This window comes from Geotrypetes seraphini, chromosome 10 (genome assembly GCF_902459505.1).
Source record: "Geotrypetes seraphini chromosome 10, aGeoSer1.1, whole genome shotgun sequence".
NCBI classification, from domain to species: domain Eukaryota; kingdom Metazoa; phylum Chordata; class Amphibia; order Gymnophiona; family Dermophiidae; genus Geotrypetes; species Geotrypetes seraphini.
The window spans coordinates 37,568,841-37,591,793 of record NC_047093.1 but is presented as its reverse complement, the minus strand read 5'-3'; the positions used below and the strand labels follow the sequence as shown (position 1 = coordinate 37,591,793).

The 22,953-nt window shown below is 40.1% G+C and overlaps 1 protein-coding gene across 2 annotated transcripts in view; it reads left to right on the top strand.

The window, feature by feature from the left end:
* MYH10 (myosin heavy chain 10) overlaps positions 1 to 22,953 on the top strand; it is a 365,956-nt gene that overhangs the window by 157,857 nt on the left and 185,146 nt on the right. For both annotated transcript variants that reach the window (XM_033960583.1, XM_033960584.1), the window contains 2 exons: positions 16,246 to 16,419; positions 22,174 to 22,288. In XM_033960583.1, coding sequence (XP_033816474.1) covers positions 16,246 to 16,419; positions 22,174 to 22,288 — 289 coding nt within the window. The remainder of the gene's footprint in view (positions 1 to 16,245; positions 16,420 to 22,173; positions 22,289 to 22,953) is intronic.

The window sequence follows — 22,953 nt, the reverse complement described above, 5'->3', positions numbered from 1 at the left end:
ATGATTGCAGAAAGAATCCACTCTGGATTAAGAACATAAGAATTGCCGCTGCTGGGTCAGACCAGTGGTCCATCCTGCCCAGCAGTCCGCTCACGCGGCGGCCCTCTGGTCAAAGACCAGCGCCCTGAGACTAGCCTTACCTGCGTACATTCTGGTTCAGCAGGAACTTTTCTGACTTTGTCTTGAATCCCTAGAGGGTGTTTTCCCCTATGACAGACTCTGGAATAGCGTTCCAGTTTTCTACCACTCTCTGGGTGAAGAATTTCTTACGTTCGTACGGAATCTATCCCTTTCAATTTTAGAGAGTGTCTTCTTGTTCTCCCTACCTTGGAGAGGGTGAACAACCTGTCCTTAATCTATTAAGTCTATTCCCTTCAGTACCTTGAATGTTTCAATCATGTCCCCTCTCAATCTCCTCTATAGTACTTCACTGATCAATTTAGCATCCTCCACAGATTTTTTCTTCTGCAGACATGAATACAGTTGTGTGTGCTCTGCTCTTTTCATTTTATTGTTTTAATCCCAATGTAATTTCATCCCCTTTTTGGGTAATTTAGTGTTTGGAGCGATTTTAAAGCTCTGCCTGCTTGAGAATTCACAGATTTCAGTCTGTAGCTGACAGGCCGATCCCTTTGTGGGTATCTGTTGGCCAGCTTGCATAGTTTTCGCTGGAGCTCAGGGCCATCCTTGAGATGGTCTCACCTTCTGTTAATCAGGGATCGAGCACAGATTGTTAGATGCCTTTATATCAGGCCTGCACAACTCAAAAATAATCCAGGGCCAAAACAAAGTCGGAAAATATAGTGAGGGCCGCAGGTAGTGGCCACGGTTCGAGGTACCCAGAAGTGCGCGGACATTGCCGTGAAGACATCACGCGCATGCGTGACACCATCATGATCACATCCCCGCATACACAGAAGCCTTCCAGATGGGCCCTGAGACGTCAGTAGGGGTGCCAGCAGGGAAAAGGGCAGGAGAAGAGAGGCACTGGTGGTGGCTGATTGCCTACAGCAGTGTTTCTCAACTACTTCAAGCTAAGTACCCCCAACCAAGCTCTGCCCTAAACTCACCTAAGCTGTGCCCCAGATCCTGCCCCCTTTACTAATTGTAATGCAATTTTTTCCTTTCATTTTTCATATACACACAATACACACAGCAGATATAAATTCTCAAAACTGAGACGCTTTGATCACTAAATTGAAAATAAAATCATTTTTCTTACCTTTATTGTCTGGTGATTTAATTTGTTTCTGGTTGGACTTTCTTCTGATTGTGCATCCAATATTTCTTTCTTTCTTGCTTCATCAACATTTTTTTCACAATCCAGCCCCATCCCCTTTGGGTCCAGGTCTCTATCTCTTTTCCCTCGGCTTACCCTCCCCAGGTCCATTGTCAGTTCTCCTTTGTTCCAGGTCTCCCTCTCTCTCCCTCCTCTGTTATGATCTTCCATCTCTCTGTTCTTCCTCAGGTCTCTCCCACTCTGTCTTCACCTCCCATAGTCCAGCATCTGCCTCCTGTCTTTCCCCTTTGGTCCTGTCTTTCTTCTGCTTAAAATCCCTCCCCCACCCTCCAGCATTTGTTCTCCTTTCTTCAAGTTTTTCTCTGCTTCTCCCTTTCTTCTTCCTTCCTCCCTCCCTGGTCCAAAATCTTTCCATCTCTCTGCAGTCTCTCTCTCTCTCTCTTCCCTCTATACACCCCCAAGTCCAACATCTGCCTCCCCTTTGTTTCAGGTTTCTCCCTCTCTATCTTCCTTCTGCTAACATTTTTAATCTTCACACCTTTGATCCAGGTCTTTCTGTCTCTCTCACTCTCTTTGTCTTCCCCCTCCTCAGGGCCTGGCATCTCTCTCTCCTCGGTTCAGGGTGTTTCCCCTAATAGTAATAGTAGTCCAGCATCTGCCCTGTCTTTCCCTGTCTTCAAGTCTATTTTCTCTCCCCTCCTCAAGGTCCTTTTCTGTTTCTCTCCCCTCCCCCCCTGTGTCCATATCCAGCGTCCCGCCGGGGCCCTCGCGATGGGCGGGGCCTTACCTCTGCTGCTTCCCACACCCAGCGAGAAAGGTCATCTTCTGCAGTCCACCGCTGAGCTAATTACAGCAGCCTGCAGCGCGAACCTAGCTGTTGGCCTCTGAACCATATTCCCTCTGCCATGGTCCCGCCCCTCCTCTGATGTCAGGGGCGGGACCACAGCAGAGGGAATGTATGCGGAGACTGACAGCAGCCAGCTAGGTTCACTCTGCAGGCTGCCGTAATTAGCTTGTTGATCCTTGAAAGCGGCGATGGCGCTTTTAAAGGTGAGACTAGGAGGGAAGAGCAGGAGAGCAGGGTAAGAGCCGTTTTGTGCCGCATGCGGCCCGGGGGCAATATATTGTGCAGGGCTGCCTTATAAGGTTAAACAGGGTGCCAGTTACATCATCGTGCCTCCACCCATTCCAGGGCGCCTTTGATGGTCCGCGAGGGTGGGTGTATAGTCCGACATTGGAGTCTGACTGGCAGCCCGAAGATCAGCTTTGTAGGAATATTCCCAGCTTTGTGGCAGTGATTATTCTTCTCCAGCTACTATATGAGAGCTGAATGCAAGCTTCTGGCACTTCTAACTGATCCTGTCAGTTCACAGTGAGTACACAAGCTGACTCCCTGTGAGAGACATCAGGGAGGTGTGAAAAGTAGGATTTTGAGTTTCTGGTTCTTCCCCTATGTTCCCCCTCCTGAAAAATCCTAAAATTGACATTTTTAAAGTTTGGGAAATGTGAAAAATATTACGATTTGGGTGTGAATTTTATGACACAGACCATCTTGGATTCTTAGTGATTTTAATTTCTTAAGCTCCCTGCTGCTTCAAATCTGCAAAATTTGCCTGGAAACTGTGGAGTCTTGCCAGAATTGTGCAATTGTGGCTCTTTTAGAGCTTTTTACGGCATGTGTCTCATGGCACAGCTGGGGAAGGGGGGCCGCAGCATCCAGCTTAGCTCTTCCCTACTGAAGCAGGTGACCAAATGCTCAGTTAGCCTAGCAGGTTGGCCTTCATGGTTTTCAGGGCTTGGCATGACAGGTAATTCCATCCACCAGGCTGCAGATCCTGTGCAGCCTCAGAAAGTTCAGTTTTGCCACATTTATTGAACCTATGCCCTAGGAGCCAGACAACCTTTTCACCATTTTGGAAATTTTTACCCTCTTTGGGCACCTCAGCCTCGGCTACCTTGTTGGGCGCTTCGGCCTCGAAGTCCCCGTCGGCCTCAAAGGCTCCGGCCTCAGGTAAGTTTCCTCTTTCCTCCTCAGGTGTGCCGGCAAAGAAGCCTTCCTTTGAGTCTCATGTCAGCGCCACGTCATCGGCGTCTTCGATACATCTTGCTAAGTGTGTCTCCTCACGTAGGGAATACTCATCCTCGAGGTCGCCCCCGAAGGAACGCACTGCTGCACCCTCGACCCACCTTCCTTTGGTCTCGTGAACTCGCAGGCCTTGAGCATGCGCAGATGCTCAAGGCCCAGCTGAAGAGGAAGCCGATCTTCGTGCACCGGCACCAAGCACAGGACATGCCAGTGCCGGTGCCCAGATGAGAGTAAGAAGCGGCGGGGGGTGCCCAATCGTGTCGGGGGGGGGGGGGTGGTGATGGATCGTGGCGGGGGGTGCCCAATCGCAGGGGGGGGGTGACGGATCACAGGGGGGGCCTTCGGGGGGAGCAATGCCGGTTCTCGTAGGGGGGGAACTGCTTTGATAAACAAGCATTTTGGAAGGGATTATGCTCGTAATCCAAGGTACCACTGTATTTATATGCAATCTAGCTGAAGGGGAGTTATACAAAGCTTTTATCATTTGTATAAATCCAAAACCCACCCCAAACCAATCCATTGCTTGATACATAAAAATCCATTCTACACGATCAAATGCCTTCTCCGCATCCAAAGATACAGAGAAGGCTGGATTCTCCATAGATTTTGTTAATATCAACATGTGAAGAGCCAATCTAGTGTTATGTGAGGAATGTCTATGAGCAACAAATCCGGTTTGGTGCATACCTATAATATAAGAGAGAGTCTTAGCCAAGCGTAAAGCCAATAACTTAGCCAACAGTTTTCCATCAACATTTATCAATGATATTGGCCTGTAATTTGAAACCAATAAAGGATCTTTATTTGGCTTTGGTAAAACTATAGTCAAAGATTCTGCCATAGTACCTGAAATGCAGCCTTTATTCAGTTGAACCTGATATAAATTTAATAAATAAGGCAGCAATGTATTTTGAAATGATTTATAAAACTCCACAGTGTATCCATTCCCTCCTGGAGTGGATCCAACTCTAAGGGACTTCAATGCTGCCTGAATCTCCTGCAATGTAATAGGTGCATCAAGAGATCTCTTTATATGTTCGGGAATTTTAGGACCCTCAATTAAATTCAAAAACTCTAAACCAGGGGTGTCCAATCTTTTGGCTTCCCTGGGCCGCATTTGCCAAAAAAAAATGTTTCTGGGGCCACACAAACGCTGCAACAAGACAGAGGAGGGAGCCGGCAAGATGATAAACACCCGGGGGCAGCAGAGGGAAAACACTGCATCGCTCTCGACCGGGGCCACACAAAATACTTCACAGGGCTGCAGGTTGGACACCCCTGCTCTAAACCATCAAGTTCTTGATTTGAATAAAGCTCAGAAGAATACGGAGTCTTATAATATTTCAAAAACTGTTTTAATATATTATTAATTTGAGAATGAGTAACCCCATTTTCATCTGTAATAGCCACAATCTTTATTTTCCTTTTTTTTGCTTTTAAATAATTAGCTAGTAGTCTTCCCGCTTTATTCGAGTTTCCATAATACAAAGCCTGTTGAGTAAAAAATTCCTTCTTGGCCCATTTAGAAGAGATCTCATTATATTTATATTTAGCTTTTAAAAGGGATTGGAATGTATCATGTTCCCATTTTACTGTTAATTTTGCTTCTAATTATTATCCTCCAATTCAGAAAAATCTTTTTTAGATTAAGTATTAACATAAGCCGAATATGAAATTATATACCCTCGCATGGTAGCTTTAAAAGCATCCCAAAATTTAACTACAAAATATTACTCACCAGAGATGGGTTACACTCCTCCGTTAACCATTTCACAAACTAGTGGAGAAAAAGCTTCAAAAATTTCAATGCAGCAGTAAACAACTTCAATACTGTTTAAAGTCCAAGCTGCTTATGTACTATCACTGGCAAAAAAAACTCCACCACCACTGAAATGTAATTCTCAAAAGGGTAATATACCCATCACTGTGCACAGGAAAAGCAAAAAAAGTTTTGCTTAGCTTGGGACCATGGTCTGAAACTCTGTGCTGTACTGGTAGAAAATATCTGGCCAGACTGTAGATGAAAACACGATGGCACCATTCAGATGTACAATCCAGAATCCATGCCCAATCCTCCAACAAGTGCCTTGTTTCGCCTCTCAAAGAGTTCCTTGGAGAATGTATCAGCTGGAAAACTCCACTCCTCTTCCGTTCACACCGGCACAAGAAACGCCCCTTGCTAAAAAGGAACTGCAGGATCCAACTTCCAGTAGCACTTACGTGTTACAGTGTCATAGCAACAGCCAAAAAATGGCTGCCATTCGTCCATACAAATGCCATTCATTCTTCAAACTGTCATTCATCCAAAGAATGCCACCTACTCTAAATGCTGATTAAGGCCTTTAGGCCAAATAGTATCCAAAAAGAAAATCCAGCGCTGTTTCATGCTGGTACAAAAGCCTCTTCACATTCCCCCTCCGAAGAGTAACAGGAATGTGTTCTAGCAGAAAACACACAAAATCATCAAAATTATGCAGTTCTTTGACACAATGGCGGGTCAGGATGTCAACTTCTTTTTTGTGACCGATATTGGACCGGTGTTCAAATAACCGAGTCTTGAAACATCTGACAGTGTGACCAATATAGGTTAACCCGCAACCCCTTGTGGGTTTTTTTTCCTTTTTATGGGGTGATTAAGGCCATTGACGTTTAATGTTAATAATTTCATATACATTTTAAAATTATAATTAGAAGTTCCCTATTCATGTTACAATTTAAATTATAAACCATGCACATCCATGGTCCCCCTCCCTACATCCCTCCCTTTACTCTCCCCTCACCCCCTTAGATAATACGAATACTTGAAAGCACTTATCAAGACTAGCAATTAACAACTCCCCCTGGCACATAAAACAAGCATACTAGAAAATTGTAGATTTTCCCCACATTATTACCATATATATTGAAAGTAAAACAACTTAATAGTATTGTTAAATAAATTGTAATGAAAAGATCTTAGTCTATTACATCTATATAATATCTCTTATTTTAAATTCTTTATTCATTTTCATATTTTACATCAAGTGCACAAAATATTGAATTACAACTAATGAATACACAATATCACTTTTATATCTACTACATAAAATTCTAAGCATATTTTTATCCCCTCCCCCACCCCCCACCCTTCAAGTACTTTCCAATCACCTTATACACATTATATACCATATTATAACATGTTATATAAAATTATTTTCACTACCCCCCTCCATATGTGCCATAAAGAAGACAACGAAAAAAGAAAAGAAGAAGAGAAATCCTACTATTCATTCACTACAATATTTTGTCAATGGCCCCCATATTTTTATAAATTTAGGATATGTCCCTCTTTGTATTGCTATTGCTCTTTCCATTTTGAATATATGACAAATTGTATTCCACCAAAATGTATAATTAAGGTTACTAAGATTCTTCCAGTTGTTGGTTATATGCTGAATGGCAACCCCTGTCATGACTAATAAAAGCTTGTTATTTTCTGGTGAAATTTGACTTTTTTTTCTCATCATCATTCCAAATAACACGGTATCATATGATAGTGCTACATGGTTTTCCATCAATTTATTAATTTGTAGCCAAATTGCATTCCAAAAACTTTTAATGTAGGGACAATGATACAGTAAATGATCCAATGTCCCAGGTTCCAGATTACAGTGCCAGCATTTATTGGACTTAGAACTATCTAATTTTTGCAAACGTGTAGGGGTCCAAAACACTCTATATAACAAAAATAACCAAGTTTGTCTCATAGATGCTGACACTGTACATCTCATTCTCCAAGACCAAATTAGTGGCCATTGAGATGCAGTAATTTGGTGCTTAATCTCAATGCTCCAAATGTCTCTTAGACCATTTTTTGGTTTTTTATTCAAATATCCAGATATTAATTTATACCACAATGCGGCTTGATGCCCTAGGAAGTCTGCTTGGAAACATAAGAACTCTAAACTATATTGATTATTCAATGTTTTCCATTCAGGGAACCCAACCTGAATGGCCTGCTTCAATTGCAACCATTTAAAACTTTGTGTTTTACTAAGACCAAATCTATGTTGCAATTGTGAAAATTCCAGCAGTTTACCTTCTGAAATAACATCATTTAGAGACCGAATGCCTGCAATAATCCAGTTCTTCCAAAGGATTTGAGCTCCGCCAATTTTAATCTTGGAGTTTATCCATAAAGACTGATTAGTTGACTTGTTTATTGGGATAGGTGTTAATTTACTAATAAACCTCAACGTTTTCCAAGTATCCATTAATATCTTATTTTCCCTGTATCTTCTAGGCATGTTGATACTTGGAAGATGAACTAAATTTAGGGGAAACATAAGGCGCCATTCCAAATACAACCAATCCGGTGCATTATCTATAAGTTCTGGGAGGATCCAATACATACCCTGACGTAAAATATAGGCTTGATGGTACCTATAAAAATTTGGAAAATTTACCCCCCTCCTTAATTGATTTTTGCAAAGTTACTAAAGCTATTCTAGGTATTTTACCAAGCCAAAGAAATTTCGTTAAAATGCTATTAAGCTTTTTATAAAAGGACCCCTGAAAATAAATAGGTATCATACTCATTTGGTAGCAAACTACAGGCAACATCATCATTTTAATAGTTTGAACTCTCCCCCACCAAGAGAGATGTAAAGGGTTCCATTGCTCACACAACTCCGTAACTCTTTTTAATACAAATTTTTCATTTTCTTTTACTGTATCTTCAAGATATTTAAATCCTTCTTCCTTCCATATGAACAGAAAAGTATCAAATAGTCCTTTTACACAATGAACATTTAAAGGTATAAGTTCAGACTTACTCCAGTTAATTTTATATCCTGAAAATTTACCAAACATATCAATTAATTCCAATAGACAAGATAAGGTAGACTCTGGATTTCTCAAATAAAGTAAAATATCATCCGCATATGCCGAAATTTTATATTCCATATCAGAATATGGAATACCCTGTATCCCCCTTGCTTGCTGTATTGCTAACAATAAGGGTTCTAATACAACATCAAATAACAAAGGAGATAAAGGACAACCTTGTCTAACTCCCCTCTGCAATTTAAAACCTTCAGATAACATATTGTTAATATTTAATCTTGCAATCGGGAAGCTATACAATGTTTTTACCATTTGTATAAATCCAGAACCTATACCAAACCATTCTAAAGCTTAATACATAAAATTCCATTTTACCCTATCAAATGCTTTTTCTGCATCCAATGAAGCTATAAAAGCCGGTTCATCCATTTTTTAAAATAAATTTAACATATGAAACAATAATCTAGAGTTATTAGAGGAATGCCTTTTAGCAACAAAACCAATCTGATGCGTGTCTATAATATGTGGGAGAGCTTTGGCTAATCTCAAAGCCAAAATTTTCGCCAAAAGTTTATTATCCACATTTATTAAAGATATAGGCCTGTAGTTCAAAACCAAAGTAGGATCTTTATTTGGCTTAGGCAAAACAATTACTGATTCAGCCATAGTACCTTTAATATCACCTTTTATAAGTTGTGTCTGATATAAATTTAGTAAATATGGGGAAAGGACATTTTGAAATGTTTTATAAAATTCTACTGTATAACCATCACCACCTGGAGCGGATCCAACTCTAAGAGATATCAATTCTTTTAATGATATAGGTTCATCTAAACGCCGTTTTATATGATCAGGAACCTTAGGTCCCTTAATTAAATCTAAAACATTTTTACCATCTTTTTGCCTCTCCAAATAAGGCTCGGAAGAATACAGGTCCTTATAAAATTTTAGAAATTGTTTTAAAATTATATCCGTTTGATTTGTTATTATACCATTATCATCTTTTATCCCATTAATATTAGTTCTTCTTTTTTTTGCTTTAAGATAATTCACTAATAATCTTCCCGCCTTATTAGAATTCCCATAATACATTGTCTGTTTGGAAAACAAATCTCTTCTTATCATTTTTGAAATTAATTCATTATATTTACCTTTTGCTTTCAAAAGAGCTTGCAGTACCTCATGTTCCCATTTACTTACCAATTTAGTTTCTAGTACTTTAATTTCTTTTTCTAACTCTATATACTGCATTTTAATCTGTTTCCTAACAAAAGCCGAATAAGATATAATATGACCTCTCATAGTCGCTTTAAATGCGTCCCATACATTTTCAATAGATGTATCCTCCACTAAATTAATTTGAAAGAAATCACTAATTTGTGTTTTAAAATTTTCCAAAAATTTGTCATCCACAAGCAATGCATTATCAAATCTCCAAAGAGGTCTTCTATTCTCTAATTGATCTAATTGTAATTCTATCCATACTCCCGCATGATCCGAAATAATAATGGGATCAATGGAAGCCTTAATCACTTGTTGCACCTTATGTGATGAAATAAAAATATAATCTATTCTTGAAAATGATTTATGAACCTGTGAACAAAATGAAAATTCCTGATCATTAAAATGAAGAATACGCCATATATCCTTCAAATCACATGATTGAACCAAATTATCTAAACCTAAAGATTTTATACTTTTACCTGGTTTTTTATCCATTAATGGATCCATTACAGCATTAAAATCTCCAGCCACCACTAAATTAGAAGCAGCCAGTGGTAACAACATACTCTGCAACTTTTTTAAAAATTCTGATTGATTCGAATTAGGGGCATATATATTGAACAACGTCAGGGTATTATTTCCCATACTCATATCAACATGTAACCATCTTCCATGTGGATCTGAATTTACTACCTTAAAATTGGCCATACACTTTTTATTTATAAGAACTGCTACCCCTCCTTTTTTACCTGCTGCTGGAGCAAAAAAACATTCCTTCACCCACCCACCAGTTTCTGTGATTCCTTTATATTCAGATGAGTCTCCTGCAAACAATAAACATCCGCATTTTGCTTTTTTAAAAATGATATCTTTTTCCTTTTGATTACATGATTCAGGCCATTGACATTAATAGAAAATATCTTAAAAGACATAATATATTTTAAACTCCTCATCAAATAATCTTCTTCTTCCCTTCTTTCATATTTAAGATCTAAAGAACTTCTCCCAATGACACACATTTTTACCCCTAAAGTACCCAATCCCTTATTAATCTTTTCCTTAATCATTCTAGTAATACCTTTAATACCCATCTTCTTCCCCCCCCTCACCCCCCCCAATATAATGACTGCTTAAGGACACACATTGGAACAGCAATCCCAACTTTCCCCCTCCCCCCCAGGCAACCAATAATTATTAATAACCCCTTTATCATTTATTAAGACAAACTCACTAACCCTCCACAATGTATCTAATTATATCTCTCTTCTAATCATAAAACCTTTTCCAGCTGGAAACGTGGGCAATAAAGTGGCAGATGAATTTTAACATAGACAAATGTAAGGTGATGCATATGGGAAAGAAAAACAAAGAACATGAATACAAGATGTCGGGGGTGACATTAGCCAAATGCGAACAAGAAAGGGATTTGGGGGTGCTGATAGACAGAACCCTAAAGCCATCGGCTCAATGTGCGGCGGCGGCGAAGAAAGCAAATAGGATGTTAGGCATGATTAAGAAGGGGATCACGAGTAGGTCGGAAGATGTTATAATGCCACTTTACAGAACAATGGTCAGACCACACTTAGAATACTGTGTCCAACACTGGTCTCCATACCTTAAGAAGGATAAAATTCTGTTGGAAAGGGTACAGAGGCGAGCCACGAAATTAGTCAAAGGCATGGAGAATTTAAGCTACATGGAACGCCTCGGAAAACTGGGACTGTTCACCCTCGAAAAGAGAAGACTGCGTGGGGATCTAACAGAGACTTTTAAAATATTAAAGGGATTTGATCAAATTGACCAGGAAGCAGCATTACTGACATTTTCAGATGTGACGCGGACAAGAGGTCATAGCCTAAAACTGAATGGCAGCAGGTTCAGGACAGATGTCAGAAAGTTCTGTTTCACACAGAGAGTGGTGGGCGCTTGGAATGCTCTCCCGGAGGAGGTGGTGGCAGAAAATACTGTGCTGGGTTTCAAACGCAAGTTGGATGCACACCTTCTTGCAGATCATATTGAGGGATACGGGAAATCCGGGTCTCCAAAAAGGAGCACCTAAATGGGCCTCCGCGTATGCGGATCACCGGACTAGATGGACCTCTGTCTGATCCGGTGAAGGCGTTTCTTATGTTCTTATGTTTTTTATTTTTATTTTTTTTTACCCCATTTTAAAGTAATTAATTTCTCTATCTGTTATTTAACCTTTGGTCACATAACCATATTTAATTCCTAACATTCCATTAATGCATCTTTATATTCTTACCAATCTTTAATTCATTTCCCCAATATTTTATTTCATTCAACAAAATTCTATCATAACCATATATTTAATAAATTAGTATCATTTTTCCTATATCCCATACTATCCAATCCATCAACCCCTATCATCCTTTTAATACCTAAAAGCAAATATCCATATCTTCATATACTTCTTTAAAAATTGTTTTCAATTTTATAAGTTTATATCTTCTATTTATATATAATATTTTTATTTCATTCTGAAAAATAAAATTTTCACTTTATAATTTTTTTTTTAATTTTTTTTAATATTTCCTCTTTTCCAAATTAAATCCAATCCTTTTAAAACTATAATATTACAAAATCAATCTTTACATTTGATCCTTTAGTCATCTCCTTCAGTTACCAATAAATTCTTATTATGTATCTCTTTTATATTATACATTTTCCTTTCCTTTACTTGCATCTAATGTCATATAACTTTTTCTGTCTATAATTAGTCCATTCTACATTCTTCTTCTTGTTATCCTTTCATTCATTACTTTTCATTTACTGACTTATTAAATTAACTGAACTTTCATATTTATTTCTTAGCTACATCCATCCTCTCTTAAGACTCTTGACTTCCAATTGTCATTTTATTTAATATCCTTATTTAATATCAATTCTGCTTTCTTCTTCTTCACATCTATTTATTTTCTTGTCCATTCTTCACTTTTCCCCTTTTGTTAATTTGTGAAGTCCTTTATTCCTTCCTGTTAACTCTTTACTCCAGCCATCCATCCTTCAGTCTCCTAAAGTTCAGTCTCATGACTTTCCAGTCCATCCTTCTTGCTTTTTTTCTTCTTTACATTCTTTTATTGTCTTTTTTCCCTTGTCCATTTTTATTTCCTGTTCTTTGTTTCATATTCCTCTTTCTTCAACAAACAAAAGTCCCCTAGTTCTTTATATTAAACTTTTTGTTCAATATCCACCAAACCAGTCTTAATATTTATCCCTTCATTTCAACACCCATTGTGCTAAAATGACATAGGTTCTGATTTTGAAAGAAAGGTCTTTAGCTTTTCCGGGTCTACAAAATACAAAGATTTATCCCCACAAGATACCCTCATTTTTGCTGGGTAATATAACCCATATTTATATCCTTTTTCCTTTAATTGAGGTCTCAGATCAAGGAATTTCTTCCTAATGTTTGCTGTATTTTTAGCAAAATCTGGCAAAAACCATATTTTGGACCCTTTATAATTTAAATTTTTATCTTTCTTGGCAGCATTTAAAATTTCTATTGCTTGCTGGTATCTTAACATCTTGGTCTCCCTTGGTTCTCCACACGCTTTGTTGGAATCCTGTGTACACGTTCTATTTCTAAAGGCTGTTTGAAATCCAACTGCAGTATTTTAGGTATTAAATTTTCTAAAAACTGTATGGCATTTCATCCTTCCAAATTTTCTTGTATTCCAAAAAGTTTTACATTTTTCCTTCTGCCACGGTTTTCATAATCTTCCAGCTGATTTTTCAGTTGAGAAATTTCCAAACTGTCATTTTTACATCTGATTTCTGCACATTCCAAAACCTCCATTTTAGCTTCCAGATCCGTTGTTCTTTTGTTTGTCACTTCCATCTGCCTATGTATATTCAATATTTCTTCCTTCATTTCTGCCATGCTGTTAACGTTTTCTTTCACCATTTGTTTTATTTGTCTTAATTCCCCCATAACTTCGGCTTTACTTAGCTCTTCCGACTCATCCCCCGGAAGCGGAACCTTACATGGAGTAATTTGATCCGACTTTTGCCTCTTCGCCGCTCCTCCGGTTTCATTTTTACTCTGCCTCGTACTCGCCATGCTCCCGCACTTCCCTCCACACTTTTTCGCCGAAATACAAGCCGCAATGATAAACTTTTTTATTCAGCCGTTGCCCAGGTAAGAGGAGTGCCGCGATCACACGTCCATTTTGTGTGCGCGCTAAGCCACGCCCCCCATCTATATAATATCTAAGATCTAAACAGAAAAGAATATCATACTTTAAAAATAAAAATTATGAAAGTTATCTCTAAATATTAATTAGTCAAACTTTCTGATTAATTATGAATAATCAATTATAATTTAGTATATCAATAAGAATTTATTGAAACCTATTTAATCAAATAAAATGTGTTTCCAATAATATAATATCCCATATCACATGAGTTAATGTCAAATCCTATATAAGTCAACAACCTCAAATTTTAACTTAATATCCCCTAAATGAATATTATTATCTTAAAATCTTACAAAAGTGCAATATATCTTATTTGTCAAGTCAAATAAATGAACCTTATACTCTGAATTTAACTACTTGGGGACCCATTTTAACTTCTATTATCTCTTAAAATATTAATTGAACACTTGAGATAATCACTTTTCCCATTTCATATTAAAAAAGGTCTTGATATATTTCCTTTATACCTATCTTCAAACTAATTTATAAAAAGTTTATTAAACATCTGGTTAAAATCATTGAATATAAACCAATTGGAACTGGACTTTAGCGGAACGATCTTTGAAATATGATATAAACCAATCTAATACTTGATCGGAGATCCCTATGTCGCTGAGGCTATGGATTAACAATTGTAATTGTATCCATTTTATGAGATAAATTGGCTACTTCTTCAATCACTACCGAGTTTATCAGCGTTGCCCTGTAGTAATTGTCTGATATTTTTTAACTCCTCCCTTATATCGATTTTATCTGGCGAATCCTCAGGTAACGGTATCCTGGATGGATTTGGTGGATCTTTCTTACTTTTTGATTTTCCACCCGAAAATGCCATTTCTATGTTAATTTGCTTAGAAGTAGCCATATTAAGTTAAAAAAAATTGTTTCTTCTTAAGAAATTTTACAATCGCACGTAAAAAATCAATAAAAAATAACCTGGGGAGACGGAGCTATTCAATTACGCATCCATCAACCAGCGCTCTCAAGCCATGCCCTCTGTTTACCTTTTTCTAGGAAACAAGTAAAAGAAAATGTATCTGGACTTCAAATCCCATCAGGCCAGGGCCAGAAGAATTCCAAAGCCAGGACTGGAACAGCACCAGTTTCTGGTAAACCTGTTTCTGGTAAACCTGGGTTTGAGCCAACCCAACAAACACCTGAGCACAGAATTAGCCAGAATCAGGAGCACTCCAGCTCAATCATATAGGCTCAGGGAAAGAAAAGGATAGGGTTCACACTTTCAAGTAGCCACACACTGGGACGATATATAGACAGAATGAAGCCAGACCTTCTTTGCCAAGAACCAGAGCACCAGAACTTTACACACTGCAGGGTCAGGTAGGAACCCATGACTGGGAGGATTTTGGAGATATTTCATACATCGATGAAAATGAAATTGAAATTGAAATGGCTGATGAATTAAGTGATGAGGAAATGGATGAGGATTTTGCAGTTACTATTGACCCTGATCAAATGGAGGTGAGCTAGGGCTCACAGAAAAATTTATGGTGGCTTACAAAAGGAACTGAGTTTAAAACCCAAACTGGCAGTGCTGCAATGTTTAAAGCTTCAAGCTGAAAGTTGTTTTCTTGTATTTTGCTGCATTGAACCTTGAAGAAAGACTGCACAGATAAAACCAGGCAGGACTTTTTTTTTTTTTTTTTTTGGTTCTGTTTTTGCATTACATGAAGGACTTGCTAATTAAGCTTGTGAATGGCAACAGGCATTGCTGGTTAGAAGTCACTATGTGGATTATAGGTCAAAAATCTATTGGGATTTTGGATGGGATTTTGTACACAGTCTTCAGGGGTGGGTATAGATCCCAAGTCCTTGGTGGTGCTATTTGTTTAATAAAACCCCAAGGGGAAATCCACAGTGAAAAGGCTAGCAAGAAGCCAGTAGTAGCAAAATGTTTGAACTAGCCTAGTTGGCTGCAGTATGAGCCTGGAAGGGTCCAACACAGTGTGGCAGTTGCTGGCCTGTGGGCTTCAGAGAAAAAAAAAACACTGAAAGTGAGAGGAGCCAGCAGTTGGCTAAAAGCTGGACAAAGGTTGCAAAGTGGATATTTTTTTTTTGGGGGGGGGGGAGGGGGGTTGTGTGAAATGACTGTTTGCCTGCATTTTAAGGTTTTGTTTTTATAAATTTCTGCTGACGTGTTTGGGTACACCAGCTCTGGTGTGGAATAAAGACTTGTTTTTGTGACACTGAGTGTTTTGCACAATTCTTAAACATTATTGCAGACATTCCAAGCTACACATACCTCACTTTCACTCGGCCGAGGTTTGTGTGACTTAGGGTATTGGTCCTTAGACGCATCCAGATAGCCACACCCAGTCACAATATTGAGGCAGATTTTAAAAAATTCAGTGATACACTGCAGCGGTGTCCTTAGGGGGTTTAGTTTGGGTTCTATTTTTAAGACAATTTTATATTTCACATCTGGAAAAAGTGATTCAAAGATGGGGCTTTTAAAAATATTAATCTGAAAACAAGGGATGGGGAAATTTTCTTACTATTTAGATTATAGAACTAAAAATTCACTAGCCACCTTTCTTCTGGTGAAGTTATAAATCTCATGTCGCAATCCTTCTAGATATACATTTTAAATGTGCACTCAGCTATATATGTTAGTAACTAGATTTTATTGCAACTAGGCTAACCCTCCTGGTGTCCTGGCCCTGTTGGATGAAGAGTGCTGGTTCCCCAAAGCCACTGACAAGACTTTTGTCGACAAACTGGTCCAAGAACAGGGGTCCCACTCCAAATTCCAGAAACCAAGACAGCTGAAAGACAAAGCAGATTTCTGCATTATTCACTATGCTGGCAAGGTAAGGATTACATGATGGATATAACCACACTTTGTCTCCACTTTTAGCAAGTTACTGAATAAGAAAATGTGGCAACATGGGTCAGGAATATGTCAGCAGTTACAAAATTGAAAATCTTGTTGGCATGTATTAACAGTTGAGGACTAGAGAACTTGACAACTTCACATTTTATAATGGGTTCTTCCTGATGTCCTGAGACTAGAAAATGTGCTGTAAATTACATTTGTGAACTAAAATAGCTATATACCAGGGGTCTCAAAGTCCCTCCTTGAGGGACACAATCCAGTCGGGTTTTCAGGATTTCCCCAATGAATATGCATGAGATCTATGTGCATGCACTGCTTTCAATGCATATTCATTGGGGAAATCCTGAAAACCCGACTGGATTGCGGCCCTCGAGGAGAGACTTTGAGATCCCTGCTATATACATACAAATTGTCTCTTCAGAATCTGAACCATATAGGCATCATCAGACTCTGGTACTTTGCACTGATTGTAAACCTTGAAGTTTTTCAGGAACCTTTGTAGAAATTTTGGCTGAAAGTATATACAGTGGTTTTGTATGGTGTACCTCATATTTTGGCACTTAAAATGTATATACCATTCATCTAAAACAGTGGTCTCAAACTCATGGCCCAAGGCCACATGCAGTACTAGGTACTATTTTGAGGCCCCATCGGTATGTTTATCATAATCACAAAAGTAAAATAAGTTTCTTGATCATATGTCTCTTTAGCTATAAATTACAATACTATTATTAAGACTTAGCCAAAAGGAAAGATTTGTAAACTATAAAGAGTTTTACCTCATGCAAAATTGTCATTTCTTTAATAAGATATTAACTATTTTTTCTGAGACCCTCCAAGTACTTACAAATCCAAAATGTGGCCCTGCAAAGGGTTTGAGTTTGAGACCACTGATCTAAAATGATTGATACAAAATGTTTTTATAGGTGTTTTTAAAGTTATTTGGATACATTTTACTCTCATGGAATGCTATGATTTCACAGTTTTCAATTTTTATAATTATAGTTGAAACAAAGCATACTCAATAACAGAGCAGATTTATAGCTTAGATGAAATGGAATTTGTCAGCCTATAGTAGAACGAACCAACTGCCTACAGATGCTTCAGATTATATTTTCCAGTTTTTTTTGTAATTGCTCTGCTATAGTGCTCTTCTTGCTATAATGATGGCATTGAATAATTGTTGACATAGATTTACTTAACTGTAGCTCATAGCTTGTCTGCAAAAACAGTTTGTGGAGTTTTTTTAATTAGGCAAGTTCAAACACAACTATACTCTGTTTTTGTATAGTTTTTCCTATTTTCAGTGCGATTCTTAAGGTGCATTGTGTGAAAACAACATCAATGTACTCAGCAACATCGTATATGTAGCTCTAGGTCTCTACACTTGAATCTTAGGCTTTTTATAGCAAGCTGTTAAAAATACATTGTTTAGTTATTTGTACTAGGGTGTGTGTCATATTTTTAATTATCCAGTTTAGTCCTTTGCTGTATTCTTCTGTCGGGGTAAAGTAGAGGCTTTAGTCTTCTGATAGACTTCTTGGTTGGTACCTTTTAAAACAAGGCTTCCCAAACCTACGAGAGGCCGCTGCTAAGGTTTCAGCCCAACCAACAAAGTTGGGGCAGTCTCCACTCTGGAAGGAAAAGTGATGCAAGTATTCTCTTAACAACGCCATGGCGACGGACATACATAATTCATCAAGGGGACACAAGAAATACTCTCTTGGGCTAGGAGGCTCATATGCTCTTTTGCTGGGCGGAGTTATGTCTTCTGTCTCTCTTGGCAGCGCCTGTGGCTAAGTCAACAGATTTCAGACCTGGGAGAATAGTTCCTCTTTCGGAAAGCATTTCCGTTTGATCATACAGCGCTGTTGTGGCCCCAGATGGCCTTGATAGTGTCAGTAGAGAGCTCGAAGGTCAAGCGCTTCTTCAGTCAAAGAACAGAGTACGGAAACAGGGCTGGATGCCTTAGTTCAGCCCAGGCCAGCTCACAAACTCTGTTGTGTTCCCTTCATGGTCTTTGGTTGGTCAGGTCATCAGCCGTATTGTGACACATCCCAGCTTTATGATTTGAGTTGCTCCAGCCTGGCCTTGTCCTTGGTTTATGGATCTTATCAGTCTTTAGCGGGATAGGAAGCTCAACTTCCCTCTTCCTAGCAACCTTCTTAGTCAGGGACCGGTGCTCATGGAAACCCACAGTTCTTTGGTCTTCTGATATGGTTCTTGAAAACTCAACCTTGATGAGGTATGGTTATTCAGAGGAAGTACTCTCGACGCTCTTGAAGTCCAAGAAACCCTAACCTATGGCTTATTTTGCCTCAGCATGGAAGCATGGAAACCCTAACCTATGGCTTATTTTGCCTCAGCAACAGTGATGTGCTAAGGACCGGGTTGTACCTGAGTGGGCTCCCAGTTTGGTGGTCCCGGCTTTTCTTCAGGCAGGGTTAGATAATGGTTTAGCGGTGGCCTCCCTTAAAATTCCAGTAGCAGGCTTTTCATGTTTCAGGGCACACAGGAATTTTAGTTCGCTTCCTGCTCATCTGGATGTGACCAGGTTTCTGAAAAGGGCGCTTCATTTGCGGCCTTCCTTGCATCTTTTCCCTTCATGGAATCTTACCATCGTTCTACAGGGTCTTGTGGCAGTCCGATTCGAGCCGCTGAAGGCTGCTACTCTTCTGGATCTGATGCTCAGATTGTCTTTCTGATCGCCTTTGTCTTGGCACGGCATATTTTGGAGCTTCAGGCTCTTTTGAGTGGAGACCCTTTCTCCGTATTACAGATTTTGGAGTTATCCGTACTGTACTTTCCTTTCTACCGACGTTAGTTTCTGCTTTCCATGTCACCCAGAAGGTTGTATGCCTGTGTTTCATTGCACAGGCTCGGAGTGCAAGGATCAGATCTTACACAAGTTGGGCGTCAAGAGAGTCTTGCTCCACTTTGGAGAGGACATATGATTTTCAGATATCTGATCTCTTTGTCCTGACTGCTCTGCTTCAGCATAGTTGGCCTGTATCTATGGCCTCGATTGCCTGATGGATTTGTATATCCTTTCCCACATCTTATGTCACCCACAGCAAGTTGCCACCGGTTTCCTTTCAGGCCCATTCCACTAGAAGTGTTGCTGTTTTGTGGGCAGAGCCTTGCGCATTTTCACCAGATGAAATTTGGAGGGTGACTACTTGGTCCTCTCTTCCTACCTTTACCTGTTTTTTTTCTGGGTGGATGTGGTGGCTCGCTCTGATGCCGTTTTTGGGACCTCGGTGTTGTGGGCAGGCTCTTCTGTCCCTCCCTACACGCTAGTGCTGCCCGATTCACGATTCGAATCAGTTCACCGATTCACTTTGGATGAATCGATTCAAATCGATTTACAACATTAAAAAATCGGCTTCCCGATTCGGACCCTCGCCCCCCTAAAGCAGGAGTGGCAGCGCTGCTCATGCTGGCCGGCCGCTGCCGCACCTGCTTTAGAGGGCGAGGAGGGAAGGTCAGTCGGGAAGTGCTGATGTTGGCTCCCCCCCCCCCCCCCCGGCGTCCTGTTTACCACCCTGGCCTCCCACTTCCCCCCGACCTCCCCGCTCCGTTTATCTTATAGATGCAACCTGCAAAGAAGATCGCAGTTATAGCGACTTTGCAAACTGCTTTGAGCTGTTTCCTCCGTGATCCTGCCTCTGACATCAGAGTAGGGGCGGGACCGCAGCAGAGGAAACAGCTCAAAGCAGTTTGCAAAGCCGCTATAACCACAATCTTCTTTGCAGGTTGCATCTATAAGGTAAACGGTGCGGGAAGGCCAAGGGGAACACAGAGGCCTTCCCGGGGGGTGGGGGGGGGTGGGAGCGCAGCCCTTCGGGGTGGGGGGTGGTGCAGGCCTTCAAGGGGGGTGCAGGCCTTTAAGAGGGGGGGAGACAAGCCTTTAAGGAGGGGACAGGCCTTCAAAGGGGGGACAGGCCAGGGATATTGGCATAGGACTTCAGGGGGGACAGGCAGGCCTTCAGGGGTGGGGTGCAGGCCTTTAGGGGGAGATGCAGGCCTTCAGGGGGGGACAGATCTTCAGGGGAGGGGGCCCTGGTGTAGAAGTACATGAAGGGAGGGAGGGAAGGGGGGGTTCAAAGAGACGTGCATATGCCGGACTTTTGGGGGGGGAAGAAATAATTGGTCTAAAAATAGAGGAGAGGGAGAGAGATGATGGACAATGGGATTTAAGGACAGAAGGAATAGAAAGGGAGAGAAGTTGGACACAAGGGATGGTGTGGAGGGGGATAGAGATACTGGATAGGAGGGTAGTTGGGAAAAGAAAGGGAGAGATGGTGGACCCTGGGGTGGTGGGAAGGAGGGAGAGATGCTGGATGAAAGGGTAGTTAAGAAAAGGTGGATCTATGGTTGGAGATGAAAAAAAAGAAAGATGCCAGACCTCCGGGGGAGGGAAGGGAAACAGAAGAGGAGGACAGAGATGGCAGATAGATGTTTAGCATGAAGAAAGAAGGGAGACCCTGGCAAGTAAGTTATCAGAAGACAACCAGAGCCTGGGACTGACAAGATTTGAATAATGACCAGACAGCAAAATGTAGAAAAACTAATTTTATTTTCCATTTTGTGATTACAATATGTCAGATTTGAAACGTGTATCCTGCCAGAGCTGGTGTTAGACCACAAACGTGAGCGAGGAAAAGTCTTAACAGAGAGGAAAAGTCTTTTTTGTTTGTTTATTTTGTTTACACCACAACGCCAGTGTGGTTAGGAGAAGGCAAAGGGGGTGAAGAGGCTATAAAATAAACCCACCAGGATGTTTGAAATAAACACCCAATTGGGCAAGAGAATCGAATTGAAAAACCAATTCAGTAGGCTGAATCGAATCGAAATTTTTTTCCTGAATCGGGCAGCACTACTACACGCTGCCATTGCTTTGGTATGTCACCTAGCGTACTGAATCCAGAAGGGACGTAACAGAAAGGAAGATTAGGTTTTCACCTTGGATAATCTTCTTTCTTTTAGTTTCTGGAAGATTCAGTACAAGCCACCCTCTCACTTATTCTGAATTACCTGCTTTCTGCCTTGCTTAATATCTTCTTCCAGGCTTCAGGATCTTCCAGCCCGTTGACAGATTCTGTGGGAAATTTTCCACTTCTGTGAATATGCTTTACTGAAGGCTGTCTCATGTGGGTGCTCGTTACATACAGGAGGTTAGTTCTACATTGTTCCTGTGTTGGTTTTTTGTGTTACCTTTAAGCCTGTTTATTGTTTGTTTTCATGTTTTTCAGAGCAGACTAGTTCACAAATTGTTTATGTTGCTGTGGAGCTACCCCAGTACCCCCTTCCTTGTCATGGATTTGTTCAGGTATGTTACTTGGCTTTAGGACTGAGGTGGGAGGAGCATGTGCTCTGAAAAGTGTTTGGATTTCAGTAACTCCTGGATTGTGGGAAGAGATTGAACACTTAGCATAGCTAGTGTACTGAATCTTCCAGGGACTAACAGAAATAAGATTATCAAAGGTAATCTTCCAATGTATCCCCCATCCCCAATTGCACATAACATAATAACAAATAACAGCAATCAACTTATATACCGCAGGACCATGAAGTTCTATGTGGTTTACAACAAGTAGGATGTACAATTAGGTTGACAATTAGATACCCAAGTATTTAGAAGATAGGACCGCTCACTTATCAGAGCACCTGACCTTTATTTAAAGCTGTACTTCATAAAAATAGAGTTGCATTCTGGTTTTCTTAGGTGGATTACAAAGCAGATGAATGGCTTATGAAGAACATGGATCCTCTGAATGACAATGTGGCTACACTCTTGCATCAGTCTTCTGATAAGTTTGTTGCAGAGCTCTGGAAGGATGGTAAGCAAGAACTATGTTTGAGGTGTGTCTTCAAGTGTTTGCATATAATTGAGTTGAAATGATATTGTAACATATGATTAACTATATTCTTTTTTTTATCTCAATTTAACATTAACTGGTCTGTAGTCAGCAAAGTGTACTGAACTGCATACTTTTTCGTTGATGTGATCAGTAATGTTTCTTTATGTTCAGTTTAAATGTAATTTTCCTTAGCAACAGCAGCAGATGAATCCAGAGACCAATGGGATAGCACACATCTACCAGCAGGCGGAGATAGAGAAACTGATTAACAGGTGGTCCTATTGGCTGGCACTCCTCCTGTATCTCCAGTATGCTCTCTCTGCCAGCAGGTGATGGTTGCTATTCACCTAGCTCCTGGATTCTGGCTGTGACTGGGCAATTATTTTCTCCTGTTGAGGTTTCTCTTCAGTGAGATGGCAATTCTATTTCAGTGAATGGTGCCAGCTTTAGGGGTTACACCTGCCCCCCCCCCAGGTCCCTGCCTCATCCTCCCTCCAATGATAGAGGGTCTGACTGGGTCTCAATTTTTCTTCTTTCCCTTCACTTTATATAAACAAAAAACAAGGAGGCCACAGTGACTATTAAACATTTCTGCTGTCATAGTGCTGAGCAACAGGCATCTGCTGGCACTATCAACAAAGTTG